This window comes from Rosa rugosa, chromosome 4 (assembly GCF_958449725.1).
Source record: "Rosa rugosa chromosome 4, drRosRugo1.1, whole genome shotgun sequence".
Classification (NCBI taxonomy): Eukaryota; Viridiplantae; Streptophyta; class Magnoliopsida; order Rosales; family Rosaceae; genus Rosa; species Rosa rugosa.
This window is the reverse complement of record NC_084823.1, coordinates 47,263,127-47,284,620: the sequence shown is the minus strand read 5'-3', so window position 1 is coordinate 47,284,620 and position 21,494 is coordinate 47,263,127. Positions and strand designations below refer to the sequence as shown.

Here is a 21,494-nt window from a genome sequence, read left to right as displayed (position 1 = left end):
TCTGGTGTTATTATGAATGATTATTTACAGTTAAATTGTTCAATGGCTCAACAAGAAATTTTACTTGTTGAAAATAACACTAACAGTACTAGCACTTTAACAGGTGTTAAAAGAACCAAACTAAATGAAAAGTCTGCATTTTTATGGCATAGAAGACTCGGCCATGTTTCAAAAGAGAGACTGAAAATTTTGGTGAAAAACAACATCCTAAATGAACTTGATTTTTCTGATCTAACAGACTGTGTTGAATGCTTTAAGGGAAAAATAACTAATACTAGAAAGAAGACTGCATATAGAAGCCAAAATTTATTAGAACTCATACACACTGATATATGTGGACCATTTAGGCATCAAACTATCTGTGGAAATGTGTATTTTATCACATTCATTGATGACTTTTCTAGATACAGTTATATTTATCTACTTTCAGAAAAGGCACAAGCATTGAAAGCCTTTCAAATCTTTAAGTCTGAAGTAGAAAATCAACTAGAAAAGAAAATCAAAACAGTAAGATCAGATAGAGGAGGTGAGTTCTATGGCAAGTACACTGAATCCGGCCAACAAAAGGGTCCATTTGCCTTGTTTTTACAAGACAATGGAATTAAAGCTCAATATACAACACCCTATAACCCACAACAGAATGGTGTTGCAGAGAGAAAGAATAGGACTCTTTTGAACATGGTTAGATGCATGATGTGTACAACAGGTTTGCCTAAATTTCTGTGGGGTGAGGCTTTAAAAACTGCAAATTATATTTGCAACAGAACACCTAGCAAAGCCATAGAAAATACTGCTTTTGAGCTTTGGTGTGGCAGAAAACCTAGTCTTCATCACTGCCATGTTTGGGGATGTCATGCAGAAGCTAGGATTTATAATCCAAGCTTGAATAAACTTGATCCTAAGACAGTTAGTTGCTATTTTATAGGTTATCCAGATAAATCTAAAAGCTATAAATTATATTCTGCTTATCATTCACCTAGAATTTTTGAAACACATCAAGTAAAGTTTCTAAGTGAAAAAGTTCACAATACAAACCTTGAGGATTTATCCTCAGATTTTGAGGAAATTGTGTCGGATGAGAATATAAGCGTAGCATTGCCTTTAGAACAAGAAGTAACTGATCAAGTCACTGGTCGAGTAACTGACCAAGTAACTGATCACGTACCTATAACTAGTCAAGCAACTGACCATGTCACTGGACAAGTCACTGACCATGTAACTGGTCAAGTATCTGACCAAGTCACTGGTCGAGTACCTGTAACTAGTCATGTCACTGACCAAGTAACTGGTCAAGTACCTGTCACTGGTCATGTCACTGACCATGTAACTGACCAAGTAACTGTCACTGGTCAGGTAACTGACCACGTAACTGACAACCCTCAGCCTAGAAGATCACAGCGAGCAAGAAAACCAACTTATGGGGGGGAAGATAGTGACTACATTGTTTATCTGCAAGAAGCAGAAATTGAAATAGATTGTGCAGAGGACAATGATCCAACTACTTTTAACCAGGCTATTGAAAGTAATGAATCTCACCAATGGCAGCTAGCAATGGAAGCAGAAATTGATTCCATGAGCCAAAATGCAGTTTGGGAATTAGTTGAACCTGACCCTAATCAGAAACCTATAGGTTGTAAATGGGTTTTCAAAACCAAAAGAGATGCAAATGGCAATGTAGAGAGACATAAAGCAAGATTAGTTGCCAAGGGTTTTACACAGAAGGAGGGCATTGATTTTACTGAGACTTTTTCTCCAGTTTCTACAAAAGACTCGTTTAGGATAATCATGGCTTTAGTGGCTCACTTTGATATGGAGCTACACCAAATGGATGTTAAGACAGCCTTTTTGAATGGTGAACTAGATGAAGTGATTTATATGAAGCAGCCAGAAGGTTTTGTGCAAACTGGAAGTGAAAACTTAGTATGCAGGTTAAGAAAATCAATTTATGGCCTAAAACAAGCTTCTAGACAGTGGTACAAGAAATTTGATTCTGTAATTTCTACTTTTGGATTTACAGAAAATCTTGTTGATGAGTGTGTTTATTTGAAGACAGTTGGGAACAATTTTATTTTCCTAGTACTCTATGTCGATGATATACTTTTGGCTAGCAGTAACATCAAACTGCTTAAAGACACCAAGAGCTTTCTGTCAAAGAATTTTGACATGAAAGACTTAGGAGAAGCATCCTATGTACTAGGCATTGAGATTAAAAGAGATAGAGCACAGAGACTACTTGGTTTGTCTCAACAGAATTATGTTACCAAAATTCTAAAGAGATTTGGTATGGAGAAGTGTGCAACTGGAGAAGTCCCCATGTCCAAAGGAGATAAACTAACCAAGAAGCAAAGTTCCAAAAGTGATGTTGTGAAAGAAAATATGGAGTCAAAGCCTTATGCTAGACTTGTAGGAAGTCTCATGTATGCACAAGTCTGCACTAGGCCAGACTTGTCTTTTGCAGTAGGGATTTTATCAAGATTTCAGTCTAATCCAAGCCATGAACATTGGGTAGCTGGGAAGAAAGTGTTGAGATACCTGCAGAAAACTAAAAGTCACATGCTAGTTTATAGGCAAGTGGAGGATCTGAACCTCGTTGGATTTTCAGATTCTGATTTCGCAGGGAATTATCCAGACTCCAAGAAGTCAACTTGTGGATACGTGTATATGCTAGCAGGAGGTGCAGTTGCTTGGAAAACCATGAAGCAAACTCTAGTTTCAACCTCCACCATGCAAGCTGAATTTATTGCAGTATATGAAACTGTGTGTGAAGGACTTTGGATCAGGAATTTCTTGATGCAGACCAAAGTGTTAAGTCACATTGTGGCAGACACACTTGTGATTTATTGCGATAATGAAGCTGCAGTTTTCTTCAGTAAGAACAGTAAAAGGTCAAATAATTCTAAACACATTGATTTAAAGTATTACAGTGTTAGAGAAAGGGTTAAGCATGGTGAGATAGCTGTTTTGAGCATTGACACAAATTCGCAGCTAGCAGACCCCTTCACCAAGGCCTTGTCAGTAGCAGCATTCCAGAAACATACAGCCAGCATTGGAGTTTTAGCTAATCTAGATGCTTAGGTTCAGTAGAGAGTTAATCCAGTTGGAGCAATTTAAATTTCTAAGGTTTTTGAGTTCTTGTATTTTTTAGTTGTGGTCTTTTGACTTTATTTATCACAACTTGTTTGTAATGACAGATTTTATTATTATCAATAAACTTTTGAGGTATTTCCAGTTATGATTTTGCTGCAGCTTTATTGTTTTATTTTGGAAATTATCATCTTGTTTTGAATATCATACTTGCTATCAGATGACTTAAATCATGTGAAGCATGATGTTAAGGTTCAAGCAATATTTTTTAAGCCATCAGTGTTCAGTAAATTTGCTTGAGTTTCTGGTTTTAGAAACATAAAGTAGGACCTAATATATGTTTACTTGTTGATACACATTAACATATATTGTATCACTTCTGGTTGAACATATGTAGATTGCAGAAGCTTGTGTTAGTGGTTTTGAAACTCTGCATTTTTGTTAAAATGTATACTGTTTCTTGCTCTACATAAGTAACTGTGATCTGACCATGTTGGAATGGATTTTCGATTTGAGTTTGTTATCTGGCGCGCACTTCAGTAAGTTAAGTAGGTTTTGATGTTCTCTGGTGCAAATCATCGAGCATGATATGTGTGAGTCCAAGGGGGAGATTGTAAGATCAAATATGGACATAACACATATCATCATAAAGTAATTGATGATTAGCTTAACATCAATCCTAGTTTAACATGGATACAAACAGTAAATCAATACTAGTAACTTAATGAATAGTGTATCAATTCATTAAGGATAGTAATCCATTGCTTAGTCTACAAGAAAGGCTACAAGTTGTGATACATTAGGAATCTAACAGTGAAACCTAAACCGACAAGGAATGCTTTAATGGGAAGCTTCTTGAGGTTTAAGTCTCACATATATATACAGATGAATTGGTCCCTGATTACTACCACGACTATTGCATATTGTTCTGTCCATTGAGAAGCAAGTTGGTAAGTAACAGAAGACCATATTCAGTGATCGTGTTTAGCAGCTGCATGAGATGGAATCCATGACAGTGATTGCTGAAGGTAAGCCTTAATCCTATTATGATTGTTGTGCATATGTTGTGAGCATGTAACTATGGTTTTACATATGATTGCTAAAATAAATTATAAATATACATCAATTAGATGAAGAATATATAATAATGAATTAATATGTAGGAATAGATCCATACATGATTTTGTTTGGGACAAAAGCCCCATGTATCATCGATCTGGCAAGGTGGTTCAACACGTTACAATTCAATTGTTGTTTATGTTTCTTTTTTAAATTAATTACATTAGCAGTCACATTTATTGCATTCGAATTACTACAAAAAAAACAAAATACATGTTACATAATTAGTAATATAACAGTCAAAACAACAATGTTTCCCATTTGGTAAAACAAAAATGTGTACAACAGTTCATAATGTACGTAAAGATGGAGTGAGTTTCCTGTTATTGGTATTTAGGCACTTGACTAGGTCATATGGAATCATTGTTAATCAAATTCGTGTATTCAGGGTAAAGGTGCTCCAATCCATTTAATTATGATTGGAAGTTTCCAAAATCACAATGTTGGAAGTTTTGGTGCTCATGCACATTTGATATGTCAAGCCTCAGTCATGACACTAAACCATGAACCACATAAATTCTTCCAAATGGAATTCAGTTTTATTGTATGAGAGATTAGGGTTTGGCATTGAAGTTAGGTTTAGGGACTAAACGCGTATGTATTTTCTTAACTTGCATCATAAGATAAAATGTCGCATTCAAACTTATTAACAAAGTTGAAAAAAACCATCATATCGTGCAGGCTAGGTTGATGCGCAAGTAGCTAGAAAGATTTAAAAGGCATTGACCAATTCCAAAATGGTTGCTTTGTCTGATCATCAATCGTTTTAGAGCTCGATCAGTGGACTTCACCGCATTGTTGTGATTTGAGAGGCAGCAAATTTTGGCTGAAAGCTCCAACAGTCCTTGACCTGGCAGAGAATTATCTATCAAACCATTAAATCATATCATGCAATAAAAAACTGTATCGCTTATCACAAGTTACAGTCTTCCTCTTATCTGCTAGTCTTGCCGTAAAACCCACAGCAACTCAAATATCACTAACATGTTATTACTAACTATGCTATTATATCTGTTTTCTGACTAGACTCTAATGATTTCATAATTGACATGAGCTTATGAGATTTCAAAACCCCAATTGTACGTAAGAAGTTTTGGTGCCAAAATACATTGACACAGTCAATACATCCAAGTCACCTTCAAATGCAAGACTAAACCAATGCGTGTGTAGAAAAACTAACAAAAGAGTCGAGATCGGTTTTGAACTAAGATGTTTAAAAAATTAAAGTGACTCACATCTACCAATTTAAGTTGTCTAAGTTGTTTCCTAGCATTTAGTATCTAATTCTATAACCTAAAACTCCAACAGTTTATAAAAGTTAGAGGGAGACGGCTTAAACAACTTTTTTATCACTGCACGTACACTGCAGCAACACTTCACATTAAGTGGAACATTCTTCTAAGCTACACCGATGTTTTTTAAGATGAAAGACCTAAACCAAAATTTAGTCAGGTGGTGAAGTTGATGACAAGCATCGGTGCAACTCGGGGCCGAAAACAAACCCTTCTTAAAACCCAGATTTACAAAGACTGAAAAAGGCATTGACGTCAAGACAGAATTGGTACGCGGTTTCTGTGTTCAACTCAAGACAATTGTTTTGATCACATCAATCACTTTAGCTCTTGGACTGAGAAACACATGAAGAAACTTCTAACAACATCACCCGAATAACGAAACAGTCCATGCTATGGCTCTCTCACTATCTACTTCTCTATATATATGCACCCTCAAATTTGATATGGAATTCATATATCTATATCTCACTCTTTTACAACAATGTCGAACTCTTTACTCTCTTTCTTCAATAAGAAGTCATTAGACGACACAATGAAACTCAGGGAGCCTGGCGTCAAAAATGCTATATATAGAGATGAGTTGAGTAAGAAGCCAATTTCAAATTACAGGCAAAAGATTAACTGCAGTTACTTGGAAAGTTCGGAACCACTGCTCAGCAAGAGGGAAGAAAAAGAAGATGGGAAAGGAGTAGTGGTGATGAGAGTAAAAGTTAAGATGACAAAGCAAGAAGCAGCTCGAATGCTTTCCAGGTGCAAAAATGGAGGGGTTCTTGAATTCAAGGATGTGGCAAATGAGCTCACAAAGATTCCAATCAATCGTGTTACCCTTGATCAGTCCCCTGCTTGTACTAGCAGTGCTGCAGGTCCGGTTTTGAAGAGCATCCCTGAAGAATATTGAGATCGGAGTTCCGTTGCAGCTTCCATTATTAGGAAGAATACTATTAGCTAGCACTAATTCTTTTCCCTCCATCACAAAATAGCAAATATATTAGCAGGGGAGTATATACTTGAGATGTTTTGTAATAGACATTTTCTTAAAATTTGAATTCGGATATTCGTTGTTGGTTGACATTTAAATTAAGCTTATACTGATTAAAGGAGCATTGACCAACCCCAATTCTAAACTTTGCTTGTTTGGGAGGTCCCCTGGGAGTCTTGGCTTGGACATCAATTAGTACTATAGCAAGCAAAGACTTCAACTGGGTAGATATATGGTAAAGCTAGTTTTGAATTTGGGTGATGACTCCAATATGCAGTACATGACCCAGAGAAATATCAACCACTTTAGCTCTTGACTGAAAAACACATGTAGAGTCTTCTACGCACTCACAACATTGCCCAAATAGCACTGCATTCTCTCACTATTCATATATGCTCCCTCAACTTTATTATGGAACTCATATATATATATATACCTCTCACACTCTTCTACAATAATCTTCAATAGGAATTCATTTGATGACACACTACAACTTAGGAAGCCCTGGTGCCAAAAATGCTCTATACAGAGATGACGTGAGTAAGAAACCATTTTCAAATTACAAGCAAAAGAATGGCAGTTACTTTAAGAGTTCGAACCACTACTGATCAAGAGGGAAGAAAAAGAAGATGAAAAGAAAGTGGTGACGAGAGTAAAAGTTGAGATCACATAGCAAGAAGCGGCTCGAATGTCGAATACTTTCCGGGGGCAAAGATGAAGGGATTTTTGAATTTTGAGTACAAAGATGTAGCAATTGAGCTCACAAGGTTTCCAATGCACCGCGTTACTCTTGATCAGTCCCCTGCTTGTACTACAGTGCTGCAGCTCCAGTTCTGAAGAGCATCCCTAAAGAATATTGAGAGGAGTCTAATCGCAACTTCCATCATTAGAGCAAGTTTACCCGTTGGGGGTAAATATCAAAGTCGAAAAGTCAAGGCGTCGACCAGTCAAGAAACTGTTCACTGCCATTAGACATGGGTTTCCACCCGTTTGCTTCTTGACCAGTCAGTTTTACTGTTCATTGATTTTTTTTTTTTTTTAAATTGGAAAATTGAAATAGATTTGAAGTAAATAGATGTTAATTAATAATGAAGATTTATGGATAATTAATGTCATATTGGATATAAACAAATTTGGAAGATGAGAGCTATATGAAGAGGAGGAATGTGTAACTATGAAATATAATTTGAATTAAGAACTTATTAAAAAGATTTAGAATTAAAGAATTTTTTGAAATATATTTGAATTAAAAATGAAATAGAGAATTTATTATAATTTTTAGATTTTTTTTAAATGAACTTTTCTTACCATTTATAGCTAGTTTTTCTCTTAAAAAAAAAACTGTTTGTTTTAATTACATTTGCAAGCATATTAATTGAATGCCATTGGATGGAGACTTTAATTAAAACAAACGGCCCAAGATTGGTTTCAAAGAAGAAGCCAATAGCATTGAGCCACGTGCTCACCAAAACCCCACTCTTTTAGCTACATGCATGTCTCTCTCTTCACCCAACTTGCTGACATCACCCACAATAGGGACTGGGCCAAGCTGGCAACCGGGGAAGAATTGTCAAGGAATATGTCATCAGCTTAGCCTTTTTCTTGGACTGGGTCAAGAAAAGCCAGATTTTGGCTGGTCAAGGAAGGCCCGGTGGAAGGAAGATTTTGGTATTTGAAGGTCACCACCTCACCAAATCCATGTGGAGGCCGGTCAAGGAAGGACCGGTGGACTTGCTCTTAGGAAGACTGGAAGAGTACTAGTACGTAGATCTATTTTTGTCGCAGCCAAAATACATAACTAGAAAATTAATTAGCAGTGGAAGTTCGATTACGTAAAAATTGTATGTGTAATATATATAGATAATAGCTTTGGTAGCTTGAATCTTTTGTCTTCTGCCCCACCACCTTAAGCTTGAAGACTCTAGTGATAGTTTAACATGTATCAAATGTGGGTAGAAGTACCGACTAATCCAAATTCCAAATTCTGCTCGTTGGGTGCCCCTAGGACACTAGGAGTCTTGTTCTTGGACATCAGTCGGTACTTTAGGTAAGGGAGACATGTGGCAAGCTGATTTTGAATCTGGAATTCTGGATGACATGTGAAGGATAAATTGTTGTGATGACGGGAGCAATGTTTGGGTGAAGATCGAGTACATCCTGCAGCACTTGACCCAGACAAATATCAATTACATGAGAAGGATTATCATGCAATTTATAGCAATATCAAATATATAATTATATATAACTAACTTTCAGTAGCCAGGCCAATTTAATCTTCTTTAAAAAACCAGTAACAATACTAAGCAATGACATAATCATTGCCATTTTTTTTTTCTTGAGCACTCATAACCAGTAACAATAGTAACAATGCCAGAGTAGTATCTTGGGCCGTTTCAAACTTCCAAGTGCATGCATGTATTGACTATTGAGTAAAGACTGTAAATCCGGTAAACAATAAACATGTTGGAACGAGGGGTTTAGCCGTTTAGGAAATTATTTAAACAAAATTGGGGAGAATATTCCGTTCTTAGAAGATAAAAACTAACATAACAGATGCTAATGTTTTCTTAGCAACATGATAGACGATATATTGGGACATTGGCATTTACAAGATTTTTTGTTGAACGTTTTTCTAAACTAGTTGTTTTCAAATATGAGGAGTTCAGCACAACATTGTGTGTGCAAACAAGAAACGACCGACTTTGATATTGAATTATTGATTATACTTGTAATTTAGTTTTTTGTCATATGTATCTATGTCTCATTTCGTCGTTACTCCGCTTTGTAAGAGTGTACGAGAAAATATGAATTAATAAAATATCTACTGTAACACCTAATTATGACCACGAGTAAGTGATTTTTCATTCATCTCTTAATCTAACATATAGAGAAGTGATGCAAGGGTCATGAAACTCATGACTATTCAATCATATTAGACTAAGTTGGTGCTTTAGTCTAATATTGTACTGATATCGGAATATTTTCGTTGGCCAATTTAATGAATCTAAACAACGACAAGCGTGGCCCATAACTCGCTATTGTACAGATATCAGAATATTTCTGATGACTAATTTAATAAACTCAAATTGAGTCCATAACAATTAGAGAGGGACCCGCCTTTTTATCACTTTTTTAATGTGAGATCAAACAAGGATAAAAAATAAAATTTTAAGGAATAAAATCCACAAGATTAATAACAAATGTATAATAGCATCAAAAGAAATCCGAAATGGATTAGATCGTCTTATAGAAAAAATAAAAATAAAAAACCAAAGTGAAATTTTCGATTACTGGCAAAAAAAAATTAGAGATCTTGAGTTCTTGACCATTTACCCAATTTGGGCTCAACAAATGCCTAGTTACTCTACTAAAAGATTTGTGTGCCTACTTATCCAATTTAAATGTAAAAAGACAAGTTTACCATTCAAATAATTAGAAAGTTATTAAAGACTTTGCCAGACTCCGGTCACCTGTCGGAGGTTGCCAGAGGTTCCCAAATAGGTCGCCAGAGACCTTTATTACCCCCAATAAATTTTTATTGGGGGACAATAAAATATTTATTGAGTATTATTGGGGGTAATTAAAAGTTTATTGGAGAGCAATAAAGCTTATTAAGTATTATTGGGAGGCAATAAAAAGTTTATTGGGTATCATTGGTGGGCAATAAAACCGGACTCTGGATTCCCACGACCGGTGACCGGGGCAACAAAGTCTCTCTCTCTAAGTGACAAAGGGAGAGAGGGTTGACCACCAAATCAAACCCGAAGGCGGTAAGAAAGAAGAAGAGGCCACCGTCTAAGTGGCAGAATCCTCCCAGAGGTAGGCTGAAAATAAATGTTGATGGTGCTTTCAGAGTTGATAGTGGATGTGGAGGTATTGGAGTAGTGGTCAGAAATGATTCTGGTACGAGTATTGCTGCGCTTGCTAGACCTTTTGTACATGCACACTCGATTCTTAATATGGAAGCGGAGGCGTGTAGAACTGGTCTACTTCTTGGGATTCACCAAGATTGGGATGACATTGATATTGAAAGCGACTCTGCCATTTTGATTGCTGCTCTACAGAGTGAGGAGAAGAATTTCTCGGAGGTAAGTCGGGTTCTTGATGATTGTAGAGATTATCTTGATGCTTTCCAATCAGTTAGAATTCGGCATATTTACCGTGAAGCAAATGGTGTTGCGGATAGACTTGCACACCTTGCTAGTTGTTTTGCTATTGATGATGTATGGTTAGATAAGACTCCTGCTATTATTCAGGACGTTCTCTACGAGGATATGTGTCATTGTTCTTATGTAGCTTGGGGTTCAGGTTTTATGTCTCCCCCGATGCAAAATTTTACTACTATTATTATAATAAATGGAACCGGGCGTGGGGCTGAGCCTCCCAGCTAGGTTGGGTTCCAAATCCCTATTCAAAAAAAAAAAAAAAGGGAGAGAGGGCAAAATGGTCCCACAAATAAATAAAAAATAACTTAATTGAGTATTAGTGTAAAAAATATGTAATTTTTTTAGTAAGTGGGCAATCTTATAAGATGTTTGGATAAATGAGGTTGATGTAGCTTAAATTTAGATAAATAGATAATTTCTCAAAAAATTAATGTCTTTTAGTTCAAAATCCAAGTTACTGGTTTATCTCACTCTTAGATTATTTATTTCCTTCTATTTCCTTTTAGATTAAGGTTAAAGCCTGTCCATCTCTAATATCAAGGGAAGCAGCAATATTGCGGCATTGGCACACAAATTTGTCTAATTGAGTACTCTGAATAGTTTCCTGATGTATCAATCAATATACAACGGGGTGCAATTGGGTTTCGATTTTGGGCCTCTCTTTTTTTTTATTTTTTTTCAATCTACCACCCGATCTTTGCTTACCCGGGCGACCCAAAATCCCCTTCTATTATAAACCCTCTCCCTCTGCACTTTCCTCTTTTCTAAAGCAACGAAATCCTCAGACCAGTCAGATATGAGTGGGAAACTGGATCAAGCCTCTGCCTCTGCGTCGCTTAATGCTTGTCAGCGGTCTAGATTGATGAACACACACATTAAACAAAATAAATAAATAATAATAATAATAATAAGATGAAGTATAGTGCATACCATTCCAGAAGGTATTTGTGATTTCTTTCCAATTCCTCCCATCCCTCTAATCTGAATCAGGCCCAAATTCACAGATATTTGGGTCGATGAAGCTGAATCTGAATCTAAATCGAATTTGCATGAATCTGAGCACTGGGAAAATCAATGCGCGAAAAGATGAGGGGGTTGAAGAATTCCGGAGCTATTATCTCTGCTCGGTCAGAGATTCCAGAGTTGTAAATTTAGGCTCCGTTTGGATAGCAAGAAATCATGATATGAAATGTGAATTAATTTCATTTTCTATGTAGATGTGCCGTTTGGTTGTAATTAGAGATTGGAAAGGAAATAAAAAATGAGATTTGACTGCAACTCCCTCATAAGCCTGAATTGAAACACCTAGTAAGGGTGATATTTTAATTCTATTTCCCACCATCAAAGGCAAAATTACATAAATTATTCCCTAAAAAATTTATATTCTCTCGCAAACATTCATTTTAAGTTAATGTCATATTTGTACTTTAATTTTTTTTTTTTGAAAGGAAAAATATTCAAGATGATAGAACTTTAATTAGTAAAAGGAAAAATTATAATTTTATATTTCATTCTTATGACTTACAAAGCACTACAATAGGAATTGAAAATAAATTTCATAATTTAATTTTCAATAATGTTCCAAACACCCACATGGAAATACTGAAACCTATTCCATTTCATATCGGTCTCGAAAGGAAAATAAATCATTTTCTTATTTTAACATTCATGCCGACCAAACGGGGCCTTAGAGTTAAACATTTGGCTTTTGATTTGAGTATGGAGAGTCTAAGCTTGAAAATAAAGGTTAAGAACTTAAGTATAAAGAGTGAGAAATGAGATTTTTTTTTTTTGTCAACTAGTGAGAAATGACCTTTAAATACCTGTTTGTTTAGGTTTAGGTTGGGCTCAGCAAATTAGTACCACTCACGTAAAAAGAATGATGAATGTCTCCCACCCTCTGCTTTCTTCCTTCTTCAACACATACACAACTGCCTCAAATTAGTGTGACTGGTGTTATTTGATCAGGCCCAACTAGAAGCCCATTAACGTAGAACAGTAAAAACTCAAATTCTTGTTATTGACTAATAATATTTATTACCTTGATGGAATGATGGCTTGATGTGAACATGAATATTGTCGAAACTTGTTAGATAGGATTACATTTTCAGATTCAAGTACTCTTTAAGTCTTTAACTAAATTGACCCAAACAAAAAATTTACTCTAACTAACTACTTCTCTTGGCATGTGGGAGAAGATGTGTGTGCCTAAGAGTGAAGGAGGCATGGGTTTTAGGAACTTGGTCTCTTTCAATCTGTCACTTCTTGCGAAACAAGGGTGGCGTTTACTAACCAAGCCGGATTCCATTGCAGCTAGACTATTTAAAGCAAAATATTTTCCAAACTCGGATTTTCTGCATGCTGAGGCTGGACAGGACATTTCATTTACGTGGCGCAGCATCCTGGCAGGTAGAGATGTGTTGGCTAGGGGGCTGAGAGTGCAGATTGGGGATGGTAGAGATGTGTCGGTGTGGGGGGATGCATGGCTACCGCTACCTTATAGTTTCAAGCCATTCTCATCACCTATGGAAGGTACAGAAGACTGGAGGGTTTGTGACTTGATAGATCAAGATCAGAAGGAGTGGATTCTGCCGGTGATTGAGGAACTGTTTACTGATGTTGAGGTGGCGATAATACAACGTATACCTCTTAGTATACGTCCTGCAGCGGACCGATTTGTTTGGCATTATGACAAGAAGGGTGTATTCAGTGTTAAGGCTAGGGTGGCTATGATGTAGCACGCACATTGGCAAAACATACTATGGCGGCCTCCTCTTCTGCTGGAGTGAATAGTGAGGCTCATGGGGTTCGGCGGGTGGTCTGGCGAGCGAGAGTCCCACCCAAGGTGAAATCATTTGTGTGGAGGCTTCTGCGGGGTATCCTTCCTAGTTCCTACACGTGATGCGCTACAGAAGAAGGTTTGTATTTTGGACACCAATTGTCTGTTCTGTGATAAATGTGTCGAAAGGGATGTGCATGTGTTTAAAGACTGTGAAGCACTTGATGTGTTTTGGCATGCTAGTGAGGTTGGTTTTATACCGAGGAAACAACCAGGAGACATGGTTCAATGGTGGATTAGGGATGTGGTGGTTTCGATTCCTAGGGCCCAGGTTGACAAGTTTATGGTGTGCATGTGGGTAATTTGGAGTGAACGTAATAGAATTGCATGGAAAGGAGGTGTTTATAATCCTTTGTGCATGGCTAAGTGGGCTACTCATTATTTAGAAGAATTCCACAAACTGCACCCAGTAGCATCTAAGACCAGGAACCGCCCTCTGTCAAGATGGGTTTGCCCACCTAGTGGAAGGCAGAGGATAAATGTGGACGGTGCTTTTAAGTTTTAAGCTGGGCACTGAACATAATGGTCTGGGGGTGGTGGTAAGAGATTGTGATGCAGTGTCTGTGGCGGCAATGGCCCGTCATATACCCCATTCTTCTTCTGCATTACATGTTGAGGCTGAATCTGTTAGAGCTGGGCTGCTTTTAGCCATACGTGAGGGATGGTCCGAGGTTGAACTGGAGACTGACAGTGCTAGTCTAGCTTCTGCACTAGCCACTTCTATTGCGGACTTCTCTGAAATTGGTAGGATTGTGGATGATTCTAAGGAGTACATGGATGCTTTTTCTTTCATTTCGGTTCGCCATATTTATCGTGAAGCAAATAGTGTTGCTCATCATTTAGCACACTTTGCTAGTTATTCTTATTATGATGATATTTGGATTGGAGAGACACCCTCTATTATTGAGGATGTTCTCTTGGAAGATGATTGTACTCGTACACGGGGTTTAGGCACCACGTCCCCCTCGTTGTACAATGCTTTGAATAATAACATCTAATGGGGCTAATTAATATCCCCCTTTCAAAAAAAAAAAAAAAAAACTACTTCTCTTGGCTTTGAGCATTTGAGCACTAGAGAAGCAAGGAGTTACTTATCCAATGTTCCAATAGTAGCTACCAATCTAGAAATCTACCATATGCCACTTCCCATTTACAAATAGTCAAGTGTTTCCATCTTCTCAAGCTATATCATTCATCCAAAAAAAAAAAAAAAATTCAATTACAACTTACAACTTTCCTTGGTAATAAATCAAATTTTTATTAAAATTGTGAGGTACAACACATATCTAATCCAAAAGCATTTTTACTTGCTCGATGTCTACGCCTGAAATAAGAGATGTCTTGTTTGTAATTTCTCACCAACTCCTCCCATTCCTCAGGGTTAAAGAATGAGAGAAGAATAGGGTGAGTCTCTCAGTATTATAACAGGAGGGAGTGAGGGAAGCGGCATATATGTAAACACGTTGAGGGTTAAGGCGAGCCTCGCTCTCAGAGTGTGTGTGTGTGTATATAATATTAATTTAAATTCTTAGGGCTCATAAAAATACAATTACACAATTACCCCATGCTTCAAAAGAGAAAATAGAGTAACCATTTTTTTTCTATGAATATGATACTTATTACTTTGTCACAATCGTATTGTGGACATCACAACATTATTTTTCTCACCTCGTTATATGTCTTAAGTATTGTATAAACTTTGTAGGAGCTGATGATCTTTGTGATTGTAGAGTCATATAAACTTGACTGATTATCGGCAGTCCCACAGGCTTGTATGGAACTTCCAACTCGCAATAAGAAGTGTTTGTTATTGGGTGATCATTGTGTTGATGACCTTACAACATTGAGGCCTCGTTTGTTTGGCGGATTTGAGGACTTGGGAAAGGAAAGTTATTCCTTTCCTTTGTTTGGTAACCACAAAGTCCGGAAATGCTTTCCTGACATAGGGGAAAATTGGGGGTAAACTCATTCCACTCAAACTTCATGGGATTGAGTTTCCCATCCCATTTCCCAGCATTAATTGCAATAATTTTGGACAATAATACCCCAACATTAATTGCTTAAGTACCCTTGGTAGTGTTGAAAATTCATTCTAGGTTGTTTTTATTTTAAAATAGAAGGGTATTATTGAAACATTGATATATTTTTACTTTCCTTTCCTACACCAACCAAACATCGGAAGGGAAATCAAATGGTCTTTCCTGGATGTTTTCCCTGCTTTACCAAACACAGGAAAGGAAATCTGACAGGAACTTTAGTTTCCTTTCCCAACAGGAAAGACAAGGGAATTGATTTCCCTTCCGTGAACCAAACGAGGCCTGAAGGTTCACTGTGGTTTGTGTAACATGGACCCTCTTTTGAGCTTGCAGTGAGAATATGAGGTTTGTTGCGACGGCTTTCGTGGCGATTCTGTTTGGCTTCTTTGTAGGAGTATAATTTCCAACGATCCGTTAACTAAGGTGCAAGGCTTTTGTTTGTTTGAATAAGTTTCTAGAATACAACCAACCAAGATCTCTCAATTTATGAAGACCACTTCCCATACCAAATTGAACTTATAATTACTAATGCCAATATGCTTGAATTCACCATCATTCATACATATTTGAATTTGCTATCCATCTTTAGCCTGAAGTTCACTTCACCTTCACCTTCAAACGCACCTGTCCTTGTGGTTATAACCTTCCCAGTGCATGGAGAAGTCTCCGGTGCCACAACGGATACATTCTAGTTTCCATGCCACCACAATGCCAGCAATTCCAAGAGAATATGTGCTGCCAACAGTCATGGAGTACAAGGTAAGTTTCGATGACTTCATTTCATGTAACAAAACTGTTGTTACAGGCAATAAGGTCATCGAAACTGTAACGTTATTCCCAAAATGAAATTGGGCTGCTAAGATGGTTAAATGTTGTGTCAATCCAAAATGTGTCGTTCTCAGCATTGATATCCAGAATTCAGATATATTAGTGGTAATCTTTCACGGCTTCAGCATGCTAAATGGTTGTGACGGTAGGAGGGAGCAAACTTTTGGTGAAGCCTCCAACAGTACGTACTTGAACCAGTAATGTACTAATAATATATATGATAAGGAAGATCATGCAATTCTTAAATCGATGAACCTAAACCTTATTTACCAGTGAAAACAGTACTGAGAAATATTAGAGATCTTGTGGCAAATCAGAGCAATTTTCTAGTTTTTACAACAAAATATTCAGTTATTACTGCTGGTCGCAAAATGCCACCCTGTAGATTGCCTAGCTAACTCATCAATCATCATTAACTACACAAATAATAACCTAACTTGAGAAATAATGAGTAAGAAAATTAAATTGAAGATCATGTGCCAAGATTAGTGTGATCTTTATAATTGCAGAGAGTTATTGCTCTGCTAATCTTGGTTGTGCAAGTGTAATCTATAGGGTTTTAAGTCATTGCTATGAACCACTTAATCGTTGGAATGAGAGGTTTAGGGAATTACTCAAATGAAAAGTCAAAATAAACCTATATTATACCCAACAATTTTATGATTTTTGATTATGCAGAACTTGAACGGAAGTCAAAATGTTTTTAAAGATTGCTGCTGCTAATAACTTTTTGTAGTTATCAGATTCAAGACTGTACAGCCATTATTAGTTCATAATGGCAAGACCTATAATTCTATAATTTTGTATGTAAATATAACAGATGGTTGGTTCTGCATTAATTCATAATGAAATGCATATTGTGAATCGGTAAATCCACTCGTGAACCATACCACACATCACATGCATCAGTAGTCCAAGTCCAGTTAGAGTAATAATAAATAGATTCAACAACCACATGGGTTTTGGATGCTTGCTTCAACATTGGGGCCCAAATGTATTAAAATTGATTAGATTAACTACTCAATTAGATCGAGTATCTAAATGTCTTTAATTTGTAATTGTTCAAGCTTTCACTTTGTTACTGATCATTCTCCAAGCATGTTATAACAGAAAAGTTTATGAGTCGAGTCATTGTGATAGCTGATAATAGAGATGGAAGTGCTGAATTAGTACAGAGATTATGTGAAGCAGTTTCATTAACCATAATGAACATGAAAAGTTTAGGTGCTCAAATTGCTTGAAAACATCATACATATAGTTCATGTTCCATCTCAACCACTTGAGGGCTCCCCACTCACTGAAATTTTAATTAACTAATTACAGAACTGGGTCATCACCCACATCAGAACTCTCACAAAACAGAGTTAAAGAATGAACAAAATAAAGAAAGAAGAGGGTTTGGATTTAAAGAGTACTGATCTATCTATCCATATCTTCAAATAGTTCAGGGCATTCCATGATACTGTCCAAAGAAGGCTTCCAAGCTTCTTCAACTAGTACTAACTTACCTCTGCCTTTCTGGATCTCCTCCAGAACTTCTTCTAAGCTCTTCTTCCCTCCTTTGTCTTGCAGCTGAAGCATCAACATCTGTAGCTCTTCTTTTGTCAGCACAATCTTTACCCTCAATTTTCCATCTTCCCCCGAATTAATGCCTTCCTTCCCAAACCTAATCTCATCTCCTTTCTGCTTCTGCATCTGCTGCATTTGATCCTCTTCTTGCTGCTTCTGTGCGCATGTCTCCATGCAGTTTCCCATGATCTTGGGGTTCCTGTATGCTCAAAAATTGCTTTCAAATCCGCGAACCAAACGAACCCTAAACAACTGTGTTGGGGTTTTGTTGTGAAGAAAAACACCTAGTTGTAGAAGTAGTTTTAGCTTAGACAGAGCTGTTGTCCATGTAAGGCTGGGGTGAGAGAAGGGAGAGCATGTACTTATAGGGGAGCAAGTCCAATTATTTGGATACAATAAAAACAAAGACAAAAAGATTACGTAGATAATGTATGATTTGTAATTTGTAGGATTTAATTCTTTACTTTAAAAGTGAAAACCTTCTCTTCTCACCGTCTATGTCATGTTCTGACATTTTATGAAGGGATTGGTGGACTATGACATACAGCTAACTCATTGTTTGTCCCATTTAAAAACAAAAATCAAAACTATTTTTGTCACGATATTGTTAAATAGAATAGAAAACCATTTCTATATTGCTTGGTTAGAAAGCCACGAGGGAACAGACCATTATTTGTCGGTACCAATTTTCTGGCTGAGTGGCTGATATCAACGTATAGAAATTAGTACTGTTTTTTGTACAAACTGTGGAATCACAAACCAAACAAAAATGAGTACTTATCTATAATACAAACTGTGGAATCACAAATCAAACAAAAATGAGTTCTTATCTATAATACAAACTGTGGAATCACAGACCAAAGAATCATTTTAGCCAAATTTTGGAAGTATTTTGATAGAAAAGTATTTGCAAATTTAAGATGCTCAAACACGAGAGAAAACAAAACCCCTTTTGTCACTTGTTTCCAATTTGCTTTTATTTTATACTAATGCAAATAAGCTTTGCAGCCTTTATCTATGCGCTAATGACCAATAGTTGTCGAAAGTATCATAAAAGATAATAAACACCTCATGTATCGTTATAAAAGTGAAACATATGTCGACAATGGTTAGGGTTGAAGATTCATTCATGATTAGAATAAATATTTGATGACATTGTTCAACACCGTAACCAAAAATTTCACGGTACATGATCATCCACAGCAGCTGTATTTAAAGATAATCTTCTACTCATGCAACCATAACTTTTTTGTTCTTTTTCGAGCCAAATAGAGAGAAATAGTTGGCAATCTGGACATTTCTTGGAATCTAGAGACCAAATCAATGGAAGTTTCACGATCAAATTAATAAATCGACCCCATTTCCGGGACATGTCACGGGCATACAGGAAAATCCCTAGACCCAAACCTCATATGCCCACCATGACACGATCATATAATAGAGAAATTTGTAGCCCAAGCATTTTTGTTTAATGATAAAAAGAAATGAACTTATAAAAGCCTGTGGAAAATTAGTCACCGTCAACCATTCAAACCATTCTATAATTTTGCTTACGCAGTGAGGCATTTAAATATTCTCGATTGAACTTCAATTTGAGTAATTTGATTCAATGTGTGTTGAATTGTTGCTTAATTTGGTTGTGTTAGTGTAAATTAATGTTTATTTGTTCATCATTTTTATGAAGGATTTGATTTGAGATATTTGCTTTTCGCAAAGAGATTTCGTGTTTGTTGCGATTGCAGCTCTACATACTGAGAATTATGCAACTTAGAGGTTTTTCAGATAAGAATGAGGTGAATCTCAGCTAGGTTTTTCAGACCTGGAGGCGCTGCTGAGTGAAGCTCTCGACGGCTTTGTGGTTCTCTTGGCCAAGCTCCCGATGCCTCTCTCTCTCTGAGACTCACTCACACTATGAAGATGGGAAATGAAATTCCAAAGATTTGGATTGATGTTGTTTGATGTTTCCCAAGCTGTGAGGATCGGAGTTAGGGCCTTGATTGGTGGTGGGATTCGCTGTGACTTCTCTTTTTCTGGAAGATGCGACGGCTTCGGGGACGGTTTTGAACTGCAGACGGCGACCGGGTTTTGGTCACGAAGAGAGTGTGAGGAAGAAGAAGACGAACAGTGAAGGGACCATAATACCCTTCAAAGTTTGCCAGGTGGCTAACACCGTAACGACAAACAGTGTTTTAGGTACTAAAGTTGGGTCGGGCTAGATAACCTGGGTACCAAAGTGATAGTTTTGAAAACTTAGGTACTGAAGTTACTAGTGGGCCATAAGTTGAGTACTGTTTGTATTTTTTTTCCAAATATAAAAGCAATAAATCAACTTTTTCTTAATGTGCATGTGAATGTGGCATAATTTACGTAAGAAAAGTCGATCGATTTCACCTACTTTAGATTTTATTAGAAGTGAAATACTACTTGGATAGTGATATGCAACTTTGCGAAAATAACAACACTGCCTTTCTCATTTCACGACCAAAAGTGAGGAAAAACAAGCAAAGTTTTTCATTCCTTTTCATCAATGAGTCAAGTTTAAAAGCAGAACAGGAATCACTATGACCCATACTGACCTACAAACTGACTCAGAGTGACATAAGTCAGTTTTTAATGACCCAGTGACCCAACGGATAAAAACAAAGATAAAAAAGCATTGGATAGAGTCCGACTCCGTGACCTAGTAACCCTATAACCAACGGGTGAACTTACTCTAACGCATGAATACAATCAGATGCCAAGATTTTGGGGTGGAATCAGTATGTGAAAGACAACTCGAACGGTGCAAGACAACCATCCCGAAAGACAAATGACCCGAAATTCTCTAAAGGCCTAAAGGGAGATTAGGGTGTCACAGGCGAAGAGTCTGCCACATTATCTGGTAGTGACATCATTCTGTTTTGCTTCATACATCAGTTTAAGAGTGACTAAAGTTCATACTTCTACATTGTATGTTCCTTAAAGCGGTGTGAACACTAATATGTCTTAATCCATCTTCATTGTCAAGCAACCACTAGGGACCATTTATAATAATTAGGCTTATGACAGAAACTTCAAATGAAATGTAACAGTAATGCAAGAGTGATTGGACATTTATTAAAGCCGAACCACTGTAATCTTTGCAGGGTTAAGGTTTTCTTCCCTTACAATGGCAATGCAACGTGATTCCATTCAAAGTTGGGACATTCCTGTCGAAACCCCAACTACCTAAACTAATTTAGCTCAATCTATTGAAGTAATCATGACGATAAATGACATTTTACATAAACAAAGCATAATCGAAGGAGAAAATCAAGTGATTTTTCTAACATGCAACAGATGAAACGTAATAGAAACTCAACTTGGACTACATGAATTATAGTTTATTTCTACGAGGATAAACAGAAAATAATTTAAACTTCAGAACACTTATTTTAAAATTGGAAATTTTCTCCTTGTCTAAAGCAAATCAAGTACAGTAATCCTTATTACTCGACAGTCTCCAGAGTTTAGGTAGAGAAATGACTAACTTTTAAAATTTGAAAGACTCAATCAACTGTAAAACAGATAGATACAACTATTTCCGTTTCCCAAGGGAGC

The 21,494-nt window shown here is 36.8% G+C and overlaps 2 protein-coding genes across 2 annotated transcripts; one reads left to right on the top strand and one right to left on the bottom strand.

Annotated features, from left to right (window-relative positions):
* Nucleotides 1-5,966: 5,966 nt before the first annotated feature.
* LOC133741726 (uncharacterized) lies at nucleotides 5,967-6,601 on the top strand. The gene has a single exon (XM_062169442.1). It carries the CDS (start codon nucleotides 5,980-5,982, stop codon nucleotides 6,394-6,396), a length of 417 nt encoding a protein of 138 aa, XP_062025426.1. The 5' UTR covers nucleotides 5,967-5,979; the 3' UTR covers nucleotides 6,397-6,601.
* Nucleotides 6,602-17,552: 10,951 nt separating this feature from the next.
* On the bottom strand, nucleotides 17,553-18,280 carry LOC133745727 (uncharacterized). Its single transcript, XM_062173845.1, has one exon. The coding sequence runs from the start codon at nucleotides 18,099-18,101 to the stop codon at nucleotides 17,766-17,768; it is 336 nt and encodes a 111-aa protein (XP_062029829.1). The 5' UTR covers nucleotides 18,102-18,280; the 3' UTR covers nucleotides 17,553-17,765.
* Nucleotides 18,281-21,494: the final 3,214 nt, after the last annotated feature.

Bases quoted from the DNA above. Each gene is read 5' to 3' on its own strand.
- LOC133741726 (XM_062169442.1), top strand. From the start codon at position 5,980: ATGTCGAACTCTTTACTCTCTTTCTTCAATAAGAAGTCATTAGACGAC.
- LOC133745727 (XM_062173845.1), bottom strand. From the start codon at position 18,101: ATGGGAAACTGCATGGAGACATGCGCACAGAAGCAGCAAGAAGAGGAT.